We start from the raw sequence: 14,606 nt of genomic DNA, 5'->3' as shown, positions 1-14,606 counted from the left end.
TCTCTCGCGTCTATTTGCTGCTGAGTCTGTCGATGCTGGCGAGGGACGGCGACCAGCCTTCGCAGTGCACGGCGGGAGCTGTAGTCCAATGGCGCTGCTCGAGAACAAGCGCGGCGGGTGGACTAGAGCCGGTGGAAAGGGGAGGGGGTGCCCAGGGGGTGACTCCCGGACCGGCGGCTGAGCGATTCGGGTGAGTGCTCCGCTTCCTCGCGGCCACGGGCTCGAAGCTGGGTTCAATGCCGGCCTGTGAACCCCTCGCCGCTGGGAGTCGTTCCAGGGCGGTGGGCACAGGGGCGGGCGCCCCCCGCACACGCCCCGGTCCCCCCTGGACTCCTTGCGGGCCGTGACCTTGCGGGTACTTCCCCACGCCGCCTCCGCCCCAGCGCCTGACCCTCGTGCCCAGGGAGCCGGCACGACTCAGGGCATCTCTGCCTAGCGAAACGTGAACCACCCCGGCTCCCATCCTCGTCCTGCTTTCTGCCGAGCGCCAGGGTCTTCGCCAGAGTGCAACACGAGAGCAGTATTCTCAAACTATGGACGGGATGTTAGGGGTCAAGAGGAGCACAAGTTCCGACTTCCGCATGAAACTAGTATAGCATTTACTAAACTATTCTTCATCTGGATAAGGAGCCGGATGTAGAAGATCTGAGGCATGGCATACATCTTTGAGGCCTGGGCCTTGCTGCGGAGCTGTGCCGTGGGATTCTCCTTTTTTGTTAAAAAGGACTGCTACCAGTAATGCCTTCCATTTCTCAATCTCTAGCCTCTTGGGCTGCATTATATGTAAAGAGATTATAAGTGAAAGCAGTTCAAGTACTTTGGAAGAAGAATAACCCAAATGCATTTGTTTAAAAGTTTTTTTGGGGGGGGGTTGTTTTTACTTCTGTGAAGAGGCTCACCCCTTTGGTGGAGGAGTGGAATGTTGAGTGACACAATTACAGGTAGCTCCAGTCTTACATCCTCCCAATTCAGCAATTCCTAGGAAATCTGGAACTTCTCACACCCCACCTTAGGTAAAACCTCAGAGAATTTTGACAGGCTCGGTTTATGTCAGATGCCTGCTCCTGGGGTGGGAGGGAAGGGTACTATAATGAATAGCCCCACCAGACCCACTGGAGTTTAGAGGGACTCAATCACAAAGGAAGAAGATGCATTTCTAAGTAGGAAGGAATACTGGAAAATAAAAGCATACAGCAAGCCAGTCATTTCTCATCCACACTCTGTGGGGGGGGGGGGGGCGGTGGTGGTGGTGGTGGTGGTAGAGAGCAGGGGGTAAATGATAAGAGGCTAATCCAGAGGCACCTTACGAGAAGGTGGCAACTGGGAAGATGGCTCTTGGCTTACTGAGGGGAGGAAGGGCAGGGAACAAGATCCAGGCATATGGGGAACACAAGAAAGAACAGCTGGACTACACTGTGAAAGTAGCTTGGGAAATTCATGAGCAAATACCAATCGGCTGTGGAGAAAACAGTTTTGATATTTCCAGTGCTTTAGATTCTCGGATTGTAGAGGGAGCAAAGGAAAAGGACAGAAAGTACATCACGAGAAGCAGAGGGAAGGAATATGAGATCACTTTATGCTCTTTTTCCATTTCCTGTAGCTTCCCTTCCAATTAGAGTCTTTTTCAGCTGTGATTGTGCACCACTAAGATATTCTCATGTTTCTCTAATGCCAGGAAGACATTCACTGGTGTCCAGGAGAATGGCTTCCCAGTGATATGAGAAGAAATGGAATCTGTTCTCCAGGGTAGAAGTGGCTGCCAGTCAGCCAGTCTGCTGAAGCAAATCATGGCTGCAACAAGGAGTCCCCAGGCATACCCATCCCCAAGCAAGGACTGCTCACAGGGACAGAAATCAGCCCTAAACAGCACCAACCCTCACTCGGAAGCTTCCCACCAGCGCTTCAGGCGGTTCTCCTACCAGGAGGTAGCTGGCCCCCACGAAGCTTTTAGCAAGCTCTGGGAACTCTGTTGTCAGTGGCTAAGGCCTAAGACACACTCAAAAGAGCAAATGCTGGAGCTGTTGGTTTTGGAGCAGTTTCTGACCATCTTGCCAGAGGAGATCCAGACCTGGGTGAGAGAGCAACATCCAGAAAATGGCGAGGACGCAGTGGCTCTGGTTGAGGACGTACAGAGTGGATCTGGGCAATAGGTAAGGAAAGGCATTCAGAACCTGGTGAGTTTCGTTATGAAGAACTGAGTGAGAAGCACAGGAATCTGGGTTAGCGGAGAAGAGCCAAGTTGAGAAATGCACAGTAGCCTCTGTCACCCACCAGAAACTAGGACCTAGCTTGGGGTGGTCCCCTGCCGTTCCTTTTTGGGTAGAATTTCTCATTTGCTGCTATAACGTAGACACTGATACATTCAGTGAGTGTTTAGGGTCCCTAATACAAATGTAAAACCTCAGAATAGCTCCCCACAGAAGGCCAGGGAAAGGACAACTATCCCTCACCCAGGGAATCAGAAAAACTAGAGTTAGTGAATTAAAACCCAGTGTCTCTTGCATAGAAGATTCCCTGAATGCAGATGCTGTGTGTTCTACACTAAATAAAGTTGTATTAGAGCTGCTCCTGCGCCAGGATTAAGGGGTCAGTATGGGATAGTGAGGAGTCTCACAAAGTCGGCACCTGTCCAGTTAGGGACTAGGTCTGACAGCTGGTCAGTGTAATGATCTTGTACATTTTGGGAGAAGGGAGGTGTGAAAGGCACAGGAGAAGAAAAGGAACATGGCTTTGGTTGTGGGAGATTTGTGGGAAGGAGGCTACTAAGATCCCAATCCCAAGTCTGGGAGAGGCACAGAGTAAAGGAGTGTGGGTCAGAGGGATGCTGTAGGCTGAGCGCCTCTGTGGTCAACGGGAAGCAGCGCCCTGGGTGCGGAGACTGCATGACTGGAATGGGAGATGCTGGTATCCCCAGTGAGGAGGCAGACATGTCCTCGGGCTGCAGGGGAAGGGTGGTGTTGACATAATGTGGAGAAGGCAGAGCCATGTGGTGGGGACACATTAGGGTCCAAGCTGAGGAAGTTCATGAAGGATCCAGGGAGTTGAAACAATTAATAACACCTAGGAGGGAGTGGAGAAGAGCAAGCGGTAGCACATGTATGGAGTTAGAGACTGGACAGGTGAATAGCGGGAGCCCCTACATGCTGACAGCCATTCTGCTCCAGGTCTCCTTGCCCTCTCTCTGTGGGGTTGGTCTCTCCCTTGTGGCCCCCAGCATTTCAGAGCCAAGCTCTTAACAGGAATGCTAACGGTACAGAAATGTAAGGGTTAAAAGAGCTCCCTGAAACTGTCTGGGATGTGAAAGGCAGAGCAAGAAGTGGAGGTGAGTGGGGCAGTGCAGGTTGATAGCACTTCTCAGGACGCCAGCTGCCTCGCGCAACCACCACTTGGTCACTTGAAGGACCAGTTAGAAGCCTGGGACGGAAGGGGATGCAGGTGGTTCTGAAAGACACAAGTAGCTCTGAGATGAATGCCGCGTGCCACATATTGGGGATTTCACAGTGAACATGACAGGCGTGGTCCCTGGCCTGCAGGATCCTACCCTCCATGGGGAAAATGGACAACAAGCAAAGGAAGAAAGCAACTTTTGGGGCGCGTGGGTGGCTCAGCCTTTAATCATCTGCCTTCGGCTCAGGTCATGATCCCAGGGTCCTGGGATTGAGCCCCACATCGGGCTCCCTGCTCATTGGGGAATCTGCTTCTCCCTCTCACACTCCCCTTGCTTGTGTTCCCTCTCTCGCTGTCTCTGTCAATTAAATAAATAAAATCTTTAAAAAAAAAGAAAGAAAGAAAGAAAGAAAGCAAGCAAGCAACTTTGGGATAAGTGCTCTACAGGAATGAGCAGACAGATGTACTGGACTAGGACCGCAGGCAGACAGGAAGTGGGCACGGCCTCTCTGAGGGGACAGCTGAGCTGGAGGGAGGGAGGAGCTGTGTCAGGAGCCTCAGGTGGGAGAGGATGTGGCCTGTTTGGCAGAGAAGCAAGGATTGGCTCTGACACCCAGAAGAGGTCGAGGAAGGAAGGTGGGAGGTCGAGGAAGGAAGGTGGGAGGGCTCGGCACTGCATCCTGCGGGTGGTGGCAGCTGCTGCAGCGGCAACAGTGACAGCGTGAGCTTACGCTTTACAAGAGCTGCTGCATTCTGGGAAGGCACAGGGTGATATCAGGATGTGGCAGCACAGGACCGAGTCGGGGAGCAGACTGCAGGGTGAACACAGAAGGGGCCCATGTGAGGGCTCTGTTTAATGCTGGGCGAGCTGAGCAGATGTGGCGAGGCCTGGACGTGGGGGAGAGGTGCTCCCCACTCAAGGCTGCAGTGCTCGCATGCTGCAGACGTGTGTCTGCTCAGCGCTGGCCACGTCACCTCTGCTCGGTGCTTGCATCTCATGATCTTAATCACTGCAGGCCACGTGAGTGAGACCAAATTTTATCTTTTTTTTTTTCTTCTTACAGGGGTCTGAGAACATTTCCTTCTGTCTCCTTATGTCTCACGTGGTTTCCTAATGCCACTCTCAGGTTTTACAGTCCCTTAGGCAAGAATTTGTAGTGACAGATGATGGGGTCTGTTCGCAGGTCCCAGATTCTGGGAAGGACTGGAAAATGCTCAATGACAAGACAGCCCTGTGGGGAGAAGCCAGAGAGTTCCCGAAACGCCACCTGAAACGGGGGGTTCATCCAGAGGAAAGCACTTAGGAGGGGTCACGGAGGTCACAACAAAGAGCAGGGGAACACTCAGAAGGTAAGCCGAGGTCTCTGCCCTTGGGAGGGCAGAGGAGGAGGGCTGGGGAGGAAGGCGGGTCTGAGCTTGAATAGGCTGCGGGGATCCACATTAAATGCTTTTGAAATATACCCTCAACACAAGATTTCAAATGTTACTTGCTGGTAACAACACTTAGATAGGGTGGAGATTTCTTTTTTTTTTTTTTTTAAGATTATATTTATCTATCTGACAGAAAGAGACAGCCAGCAAGACAGGGAGTGGGAGAGGAAGAAGCAGGCTCCCAGCCGAGCAGGGAGTCCGATGCGGGGCTCAGTCCCAGGACTCTGGGATCACGACCTGAGCTGAAGGCAGACGCTTAACGACTGAGCCACCCAGCCGCCCCAGGGTGGAGATTTCTTATGTGTAGCCCTAATTCTCCTTCACGGCAATTTAATTCTATTACTTCTAAACCAGGTACATTCACACCCACACATCTGCCCTCACCTGCAACCAGCTCTTCATGCACTTGAGACAAAGCCCCTATCTCATCCAGCTTAACTTTTTTTTTTTTTAAAGAGGGGGCGAGAGAGGGGAGGTGAAATTGTTAATTTTAATTGTTTTTAACAGGTGTATTTGCTGTAGTGTTTTTTATTTCCTTAAGCAGATGAAACAATGAGTATATCAGTATAAACCTTGGTGTTTCTTTCTTTGTAATCCTTGCGAACATCACTGTTCTCTGGTGTGTGGTTTCTGAAGCTTTGGGGTTGAATGTGAAGGGGGCAGGACTCACCGTGTGCCCAGCTCTGCTCCTGCTGCTCAGCCTGGCTTCGGGCTGCTCCGATCCCTAGTACTGTGACCTCCTCAGGATCACTGACTTGCATGTGTCCCCCGAGGTTCCGTTAATAAGGTAACAAAATGAACCACTTCCTTCTTGCAGATGGATTTCTGGGACGGAATATATTATGCTGGCCTGAAAAAAACGAAAGGCTTGAGTTACTGTGGCATTTTTAGTACTAGGGTCATCTCTGGGTGGTGGGGCTCAGAGCTTCCCCCCTCCATGAAACATTTTTTTCCTGTAATGTGCATATACTGCTTTAGAATGAAGCAAGTTTTTGTTTTTTAAATAAACAGCTGTTATGCCAACAGTCTGCTGAAAGAGCGTCTCGCCACACAGAGGCCACTGGCGCTGGCGGTGGTCCTCAGACTCACCTGGGGGGCGAGCGCGTTGGGGCGCATCCCCAGAGCTCCAGATATGGTGGGTGCAGGTGGGGCCCAGGAATATGCGTTTCTGACGGGTTACCAGTGCTGCTGGCCTGTGACCCCCCTCGTCCCCTGCTCTGTGGCAGCCGCCCTCCACCAGAGGCTGGTTTCTCCCCAGCCTGGCTGATGGCACAGGCACCTAGGAACCGTTCCCAGAGGAGGGTTCTTTGAGACCGGGAGACTGTGTGTAGGGCAGCTGGGGCCCAGTGAGCTGTGCTTGACGCCTGCTGTCCCCAGGGTTCCCATTTCACTCTTACCCCTGAGCCCATTCTTACCAGAGATGTTGGAAAGATCATGCGGTCCATCCACTGGCCCTCCCTTGCACTGCTGTCTGTCCACGTGGCTGTGCGCTTACCCTGTGCTCCCCTTGGAGGCCTGACCCCCCCCCCCCCCGTTTTGCTTTGCCCGGGTGGGATGCCAGCGGTCCTGTCTGCCCCACGCCAGGCTGGGACGGTGCTACTCTGTAGGCAGCAGCAGCCCCCGGTGTTGTTCCAGGGACCAGTCACGTGGGAGGACAGAGCCGTCTCCCTCTGTCAGGAAGGACACACGCCCTGGCCCTACACAGAGGGCCCTCAACAGAGGCGTCACTCAGAATGACTAACATCACTCTCGGGTAACGATGCCCATTCCCTCAGGGCCAGACTGTGTTCCTTTCTTCAGAGAGAGACAAAGACCAAAGACCTGTGAAAGAAGGAGGGAGACAGAGCGAGTGGAGACTGTTGGCTAGAGGAAGGGAGATGAACAGGACGAGAGTAGGCGCGACACACAGTGACTGCAAGAATGAGAAAGCAAGACACCAGAGTGCTCAGGCCAAGGTGGACAGTACATGTGACAGCGAGCAGGAACAAGGAAGGGGCGAGACACGGAACACAGTGGGGACAGAGTGTGGGAGGGAGAGCGTGGGGCTGGGGGACAGCCCGCAGCCAGGGAGACGCCAACACACACGTGCCCACACGCACAGCGGAGAGCGGTCCTGAGGGGCAGCGCGCACTCGAACTGTGCCTGTGTGCTTGCGTACCCAGGCCTTCAGGAGGTAGCGGGCCCTCTGAGAGCGTCAGACGCTTAGAGCCACACACCTCAGGGACTGCCCCAACTGCACACAGGCGAGCACCACGCTTCCGTGAGTCATGTCTCAGGACAAATGAGTGGGATTCGAGATAAAGAGAAACACGAGGGCAGCATTGGTAAATATGCCACAGCCCCTTCTCCGTCAGAGAGGATGCCCTTTCCACTACACTGAGCATCAGTGTTTAGGAAAGAAGCCCACAGTGGGGTAGCTTCCCCGGGATGACAGCACACGGTTGGGATGACAGCACACGGTTGTGGCAGAGCTGGACAAACCCGCACGTAACTTCCTGAGCTGCTAACCTTGCCGAGTGGTGTGCAGGCCCCTGTGGACTCACCGTGTGTCCCTTGGCCCCTGGCAGCAGGTGTGCACTGGGGCGACGACGAGACCGAGACGCTCCTGGCCATCCTCTGGGATGCTCAACATCGAGAAACTCCAGACTTGTCAGCACAGCCAGACCTACAGGGTGGTGGCAGAACGACTGTGGGAGCAGGGCTTTCTGCGCACCCCAGAGCAGTGTCGCACCAAGTTCAACAGCCTGCGGTCGAGGTACCACAAGGTGAGGGCAGGCCGTGTGCCTGAGCCTTGTGTCCTTTATGAGGAAGTGGATGCCGTGTCCGGCTCCTGGGTTTCTGCACCCAAGGTGGCAAGCCGTGCTGTTCCTGGCCAAGAGGGAAGGGCTACGGAGTCTGGAGAGCTGAGTCAGCAGAATGGGGAGCCAACAGAGGTCGGAGAAGGGGTCTGGGCCGATGGTGCAGCTGGGGACGAAGAGGACTTCTGGGATCCTGGCTGGGAAGGTGGGAGACTTGACCTGCCAGTCTTGTTCCCACCCAGAGCTGGTAGGACTCCTGACTCTGACAGCCAAGGGACAGGAAAGTCCCCCAGAGCCCATTAGCCCAGCTATCAGGAGGGAGCGGCCTCTGTTGTTGGCGTGCTCACTGCCCTGATGCACGGCCTGCTCTAGGCCAGGGAGTCTGCCTCTCGGTGTTGAGGCTTTTCCCCTTGCCCATCAGAGCCCAGGTCTGCATCCGCCAGCCACCTTCACAGAGTACGTGGCGTGTTCCCCGTGCAGCTCCCTTCCTCGGCTTCCTCAGTCTGCCATGGGCCTCCAGCCCAACTCTCTCCCCTTCCCTTCTGCTCCAGCATCACCTTCCTTTCCTGAGCTGAGCGTGTGCCGGCCACGTCCTGGCAACACGCTTTCTTCTCGTTTCTGCCGAGCTCAGGGCAGCCTGTTGTTATTCAGCTGCCAGCGGCCAGGCCGTCAAGAGTAGAGGTGAAATCTGAAGACAGACTAGCGGATGACACAGCGCTGGCCTCTCGGCCTCAGATGTGTCACTGCCTGAACATCCAAAAAGAGACAGTATAGGGGGCCTGGTGGCTCAGTTGGTAAAGCGTCTGCCTTCGGCTCAGGTTATGATCCTGGGGTCCTGGGATTGAGCCCCCATTTCGAGCTCCCTGCTCAGTGGGGAACCCGTTTCTCCCTCTCCCACGCTGGTGCATGGATTTGCTTTCTCTATCATAAATAAATAATATCTTTAAAGAAAGAAAGGAAGAAAGGAAGGGAAGGGAAAGGAAAGAAAAAAGAAAAAAAAGAAAAAAGAAAGAAAAGAAAAGAAAAGAAAAGAAAAGAAAAGAAAAGAAAATAGAAAGAAAGACAGTATACAAAAACAGAAGGTGGAATCCAGGGTTTTTTTTCCCCAGGACCACAGGGTTTGGAGCTTGAATATACTACAATTGGAAAATGAAATTAGGCTATGACTTAGCAAGATGGCTGAATCCCATGAAGAATTCCATTTAGGTATTTCTCCCTTATGATGCTTTACCTGTAACTCCTTGTTCTGTTCTTTCTCCACAGTCCCGTGTCTTTTTCTTCCCTCAGGTCTTGAGATCAAGAACAAAGCTAAAAAAGAGAATCAGAAATGGGATGATTCAGGGCAAGCAGAAGTGACGAAGAATCTATGGAGAGAGTCTAGTGAAATTTTTTGCAACCTGAGCCCAAGAGAGCAACGTAGATGTTCTCCAGGGGAGCGTGAGGGGAGACCCCCGTCCGAGGACAGGAGGAGTCAGCAGACACTCCGTGCCGGGGAGAAGGCTTGTGCACATGTCCTGAGTGGGGGAGACTGCTCTCAGGGCTCTCCCTGTCGCCATCAGCCAGTCCCTGAACTGGAAAAAATGTCTAAGTGCCAGCAGTGTGGGAAAAGCTTTAGCCAAGGTTCTTACCTCATTCGGCCTCAGACAATCCACACAGGAGAGAAGCCTCACAAGTGCAGCGAATGTGGGAAAGGCTTCAGTGAGCGCTCCAACCTCACTGCCCACCTAAGGATGCACATAGGGGAGAGACCCTACCACTGTGGGCAATGTGGGAAAAGCTTCAACCAGAGCTCCAGCCTCATTGTCCACCAGAGGACCCACACCGGGGAGAAGCCTTATCAGTGCACTGTCTGTGGGAAGAGATTCAACAACAGCTCCCAGTTCAGCGCTCACCGGCGAGTCCACACTGGGCAGAGCCCGCACCCCTGTGCGCACCGTGGGAAAAGCTTCAACAACAGCTCCCACATCCGTGCCCACCAGAAGACACACTGGGGGGAAGCCGTACACGTGCTCTTGGTGTGAGAAAAGCTTCCCCAAAAACCCTGTCCTCATCCACCGTCGGGGGCACACAGAGAAGACACACTCACACCCCAAGAAGGGACACATGCTGCAAGGGTGTAGGAAAGCCAAAAGATCAATTCCCTAGTGTGAGTCTCTCCTGAAAGCTTCCATCGGCTTGTGGAGGCCTCTGCCAGCCAGTCCATGGCTCAGCAGGAGACTTACAAGTGGATCTCAAGCAGGAAGAGGAATCAGCATAAGGGTGCCGAGCTCTCTTTCTAGGTCTGCCTGTGACCCACAGTCCTGTGTCACCAGGACTTCCATCTGCTTTGAACACAGGATCCAAAGCCCTGCCAGGAAACTAGGGCAACCTTGTTCTGAACAGAGAATGGGTGGCTAGTGGTCTGGGAACTGTTTCTGGGGCAGGTCAGAGAAAAAGTTTTCCCTCCTCATGGGAAGCATATCTGGAAGTGAATGACCTCTAGGCACCTGCTCTCAGGAATGTCTTACCTCAGAGTAGGTCACCCAGAAGAGAGCAAGGCAGGAGGGACAGCTTAAGCCACAGCGTACCACTACTCTAAGTGACTTAATCTCAGACCAAGTGTGACATCTGGGTTCCTCTTTCTAAGATTCTCCTCTGTATCACCCCCACCCAGGTTCCTAGTTTCTTGTGTGTTACATTTAACAGTTTCTACAGGTTTATAAGTATTACTATTTCTTTTTTTTCTTAATGTTTTATTTATTTATTTGACAGAGAGATAGCCAGCCAGTGAAAGAGGGAACACAAGCAGGGGGACTGGGAGAGGAAGAAGCAGGCTCCCAGTAGAGCAGGGAGCCCGACACGGGGCTCGGTCCCAGGACTCTAGGATCACGCCCTGGGCCGAAGGCAGACGCTTAATGACTGAGCCACCCAGGCGCCCCAGTATTACTATTTCTAATGAAAATAAAGGTGCTACTCACTCCACTCTCTTGGCCCTTGGTGCTAATATTCTCCATTAAAACTTTATCCTCATGCAGGTGCCCACAGGTTCCCAAAAGAATCCATGGGTAGAGCCTGTGTTAGTGGAGAACATAGAAAGGAGCAGGAGAATTGGATTGGAGAGGTTTGCACTTCCACTGAGAGGGAACATCACAGGTATATGGTGAAAACAGGGGTGTGGGAGAAAGGAATGGGGTGTCAGGAGCACTAAAAACCAATCTAAGTCATATTAATTTTGAACAGATATTCAAGCTTTTGTGAAATCTCCATGGATTAACGTGGTAAAACCTGGGCACGTCGTCCTGGTTCCTGGCCTGTGCACACAAGCTGTTAGTACATTGTCTAATTATGGTGAAAGCAATGTCATGGTCTCTGCTTCAGTCTTTTTGAGGAATTAAACAACAAATAAGAATGTTCTACCTCAAAACAAAACAAAAAAAATTAATTTTGGGGAAGAATGGGAAGGAAGGCAAGTCCTTAAGAATCTATTTCAGTGTTTCCTCCAGTTGAGCCTTGTATTTCCTGGTTCTTTGCTATTCCAGGTTCTTTAGTAGCCAGATACAATGTGGTCGATTAAGTAGAATCACCTCACCAGACCTTCGGAAGTACCAGCAGCAGTCGCGCAGCACCAGCCAGCTCCAACGCCCCCAAGATGTGACCAGCCAGGCAGGGTCTCTCTTCCAAGTCGTGATTAATCCAAACTTTTCGCTGTGTTCCCCCAACTCCATTTGGAGTAGCTGCTCCCTGCACTTATGGCGGATACCTGACTGCCTACCTGTCGTTGATTCACACAGCCTGATCACTGCACTAGGCACTGGAGAATGAATCTGAAGTAGCTGTATAAAACCTAACACCTCCCAGCCTCTAGATCTCCTCTCAGGTATAGGACACCCTCCTGGTATGGTTCAGCCCTTCACATGTCTTTTAAGAAGCCAGTTTTACCTCCTGTATATGAAATACTGAGACTCCATATGGTTTCTATACATCCCTCCCTCACTGAAACATTTTAACTAACTGATATAATTTCTCAATGGACAGTTCCTTGCCGAAGATTACTAACCATTCCTACAGGGAAGATCCAGTATTCTCACTACCCAAAGAAGAAGGCCAAAGCCACAGATCACCGCCCCTTCGTGTTCTGGTTCTTTAGTCTAAGATGGCAGATGGGTGCCTGCAGCGAAAACAGGAGCTGGATCCCTCCGGCCTCCTGACCCCACTTTCCTTTTCTCTGGACACCTCTTCTCAGCCTCCCCTGGGAGGGGACTACCCTACCAGTCATTGCAGGTACAGCATGGGGAATACTGGGACCCTGGGCTCGAGTATGCCCATTTCACCACTGACCTCGTCACACGCAAATGTCTGCTTTCCCTATTTTAGTTCCAGCCTCCCAGTCCTGGTACTCATCCTTGGCTGGCTTCCTGGCAGACAGGACTGAGCGATCATTACTCATGGAGAACACAGGACCCTAGCAGGTAACCTAAGTCACTGTGGTAGGGGCCATGCCTCAAAGAGTGAACTTTGTGCAGCCCTGCTCTGGCAGATGAAGGAAGCGGCTCAGTACGTTCCATGGACTTGGCCATTCTAGTGGCACCTCTGGAGTTTTTGCAGAAGTTTGAGATTTACTGAGTATTGCAAATAATGTCTGGATTTCCTGATTGGCCCAATGCACACTACTACAAAAGAAGAGGAAACTGGTCAGTTTGATATGTCTCTTGACATCTGTCTTCCCTCCATTTCCACTACTACCATTCTAAACAGGATCGCTGAAACTCAGCACTACTGATATCTTGGGCCACACAGGTATTTATTGTGGATGGATTGGGGGGGGGGGGGGGGCTCTGTGCATGATAGGAGACATGTAACCGCATCCCTGGCCTCCACCCTCTAGATGTCAGCAGCACCTCCTAGGTGTGACCACAAAATTGACTCCATTGTTACCAAATGCCTTTTGGGGGCAAAATCCTCCTTGGTTAGGAACCCCTGTCTAAGGACATGTCATTAGACCAGGCTGCTGTAAAAGCCTTCATCTCTCCACCTAGTCTTCCTACAGAGCAGATCTGGATTTCCTGACTTTCCATGTATCTGATCCAATTGTATAACTAGTCTTTTCCAAAGCCCTGGAGACTTCCTGTTGCCACTGAAATAAGCCAAGAACTCCAAGCTTACAAGGCTGTCCTTGGCATTCAAGTCCCAACCAACCACTCCAGCCTCACTGCCCACTACTCTATGCATATTCTCCAACCTGCACAGGTGATCTAGTCTCAGGTCCTGGAACAAACAGGCTCTGGGCTTTCAAGCCTTAATACCCTGACCCACAAACTTTTCCTACCTAAACTCTTCTCAGGGTTCGAGTCACTGAATACAAGGGGAATGCAAGTCTCCGTCCCTCCCAGCCAGGGGAGGAAGGGCACCTGAACCTAGAAATGTAGAAAGAAGGAAACTTTTATGTCCTGAAGGAGAGCACCATCGAAAGGCAAGCACCCCCACAGGATGAGTACTGGCACTACCACTACCGCCTTCTTGAAGCCTCCGAATGCTCTGAACTCTTCGGCCCTGTCTCTAACTCTCTCGCAAAGCGCCTTCTCTAACTCCACCTAATACCAAGATGTTTCTGGTGGGTTGACTTCTCCACTCGTTTGGGAGCTCTCTTGAGGACAAGGGCAGGGTCTGCGTGCTCTTCCCAGACAACAGGCCTCAGTGCATGAGTGCTTCATCGGCGTAAATCGCAAGGGCAGGAGGCTCGGAACCCTTCAAAGGTTTCTCCGGGGGGAAATGCACGGACGGGTGCCCCGCAGGAGGACGGGTGCCCCGTAGGGGACAGGTGGCGCGCCGGCCACCTCCTCCCCACCCCCACCCCCGAGGGGCGAGGTCTCGGCACACGGCCACTCGGTGTCTTCGCGTCCCGGGACGGAAGACCACAGCTGCAGGGTAGGGAGAAGCCGCAGCGCTCGGTGCCTTCCCAGCAGGAAAAGTCAGCTTCACACACGTCACTCACCAACAGCTCCATCTTCTCCAACAGCTCAATCTTCTCCAACGCACTGGGTCGGAAGCTGCCGCGAGGCATGCCGGGCTGTTCAGACGCCTTGACGCATGTGCAACGGCTCAGCCGGAAACGCGCGGGGCGGAGCACGCAAGCCCAGCCAGAAGAACCTCTTTCTCTGGTTTCCGCCTTCCGCTAATCAACAGTCCTCCTCACCAATGAATCGACAGGATCTTCTCCGCGTCATGCTCTGGGGCCAAATCCTGGTATTTCAGAGAACCCGGGTCCGGGCTATGGGTGTTCGTTAACTCTCTCCTGTTGGTTATTGCTCTTCCGTTGGCCAGGCGCTTCTGTTTCTTGACTTGGATGGGTTTTCCTTCCAATACAGGTGTTGCTCCGAGGGTTTTACAGATGTCATAGCGGCAGTAGTCAAAGACCGTCACGCTGTTGGTTTGCTAGGCGCAGTTGTATACACGTCCATATTACGTAATCCAGACAATAATCCTATGAAGTCAGTAGTATTACCTTTTTCATCCTCCGGAAGAGGAAATCAAGACCGTTTTTAAGTGACAATCATGACAGAAGTAGAGTTTCCAACGCAGTGTTTTCTTTCCTGTTTCAGTTTTTAATATCCCGTGCGTACCGCAAACCATTCTCGTATTAAAGTTTCCGCATTCCTTATTTCCCAAGCTGCTCTCTCTTTCCAGAGGAAATAACTTACTTTGTGTATATCTTTCTGTACCTTCCTATGCAATTTTGCCCATTTACTTTATCTTCAAGGTTTTCTATTTCAATATACCGAACTCGCCTTTTATCTTTAGGCTGCTGCGTTTAGTCATGTACCAGAACATATTGAATCTTCAATCATTTCCATTTTGGTGGACATTGAAATACTTTCCTAATTTTTATGTGTCTTTGTTATCCTTGGTTGAGATAATTCTAGATATATTTTGAAGAGGGAGCTGATAGATTGGGATGTGGAGTTTGAGGGAAGTAACAGTGCAGACTCCTCTGTGGTCTCTCTGCCTTTAATC

At 51.9% G+C, this 14,606-nt stretch overlaps 1 protein-coding gene and 1 long non-coding RNA gene across 2 annotated transcripts; one reads left to right on the top strand and one right to left on the bottom strand.

The window, feature by feature from the left end:
• Positions 1-208: 208 nt before the first annotated feature.
• ZSCAN32 (zinc finger and SCAN domain containing 32) lies at positions 209-10,577 on the top strand. The gene is given in 10 exon segments (XM_057315597.1): positions 209-1,013; positions 1,676-2,150; positions 4,572-4,737; positions 6,077-6,141; positions 6,436-6,506; positions 6,508-6,566; positions 7,377-7,446; positions 7,448-7,863; positions 8,904-9,597; positions 9,599-10,577. Coding segments are annotated over 9 exon segments (2,127 nt in total). The 5' UTR covers positions 209-1,013; positions 1,676-1,727; the 3' UTR covers positions 9,762-10,577.
• LOC125283443 (uncharacterized) lies at positions 7,401-13,663 on the bottom strand. The gene is made up of 3 exons (XR_007191304.1): positions 13,588-13,663; positions 8,848-8,924; positions 7,401-7,483 (listed from the first exon to the last, which is right to left on the bottom strand). It is a non-coding gene; the product is annotated as an uncharacterized LOC125283443 (long non-coding RNA).
• Positions 13,664-14,606: the final 943 nt, after the last annotated feature.

This window comes from Ursus arctos, unplaced genomic scaffold (assembly GCF_023065955.2).
Source record: "Ursus arctos isolate Adak ecotype North America unplaced genomic scaffold, UrsArc2.0 scaffold_2, whole genome shotgun sequence".
NCBI classification, from domain to species: domain Eukaryota; kingdom Metazoa; phylum Chordata; class Mammalia; order Carnivora; family Ursidae; genus Ursus; species Ursus arctos.
This window is presented reverse-complemented; position numbering and strand designations above follow the sequence as displayed.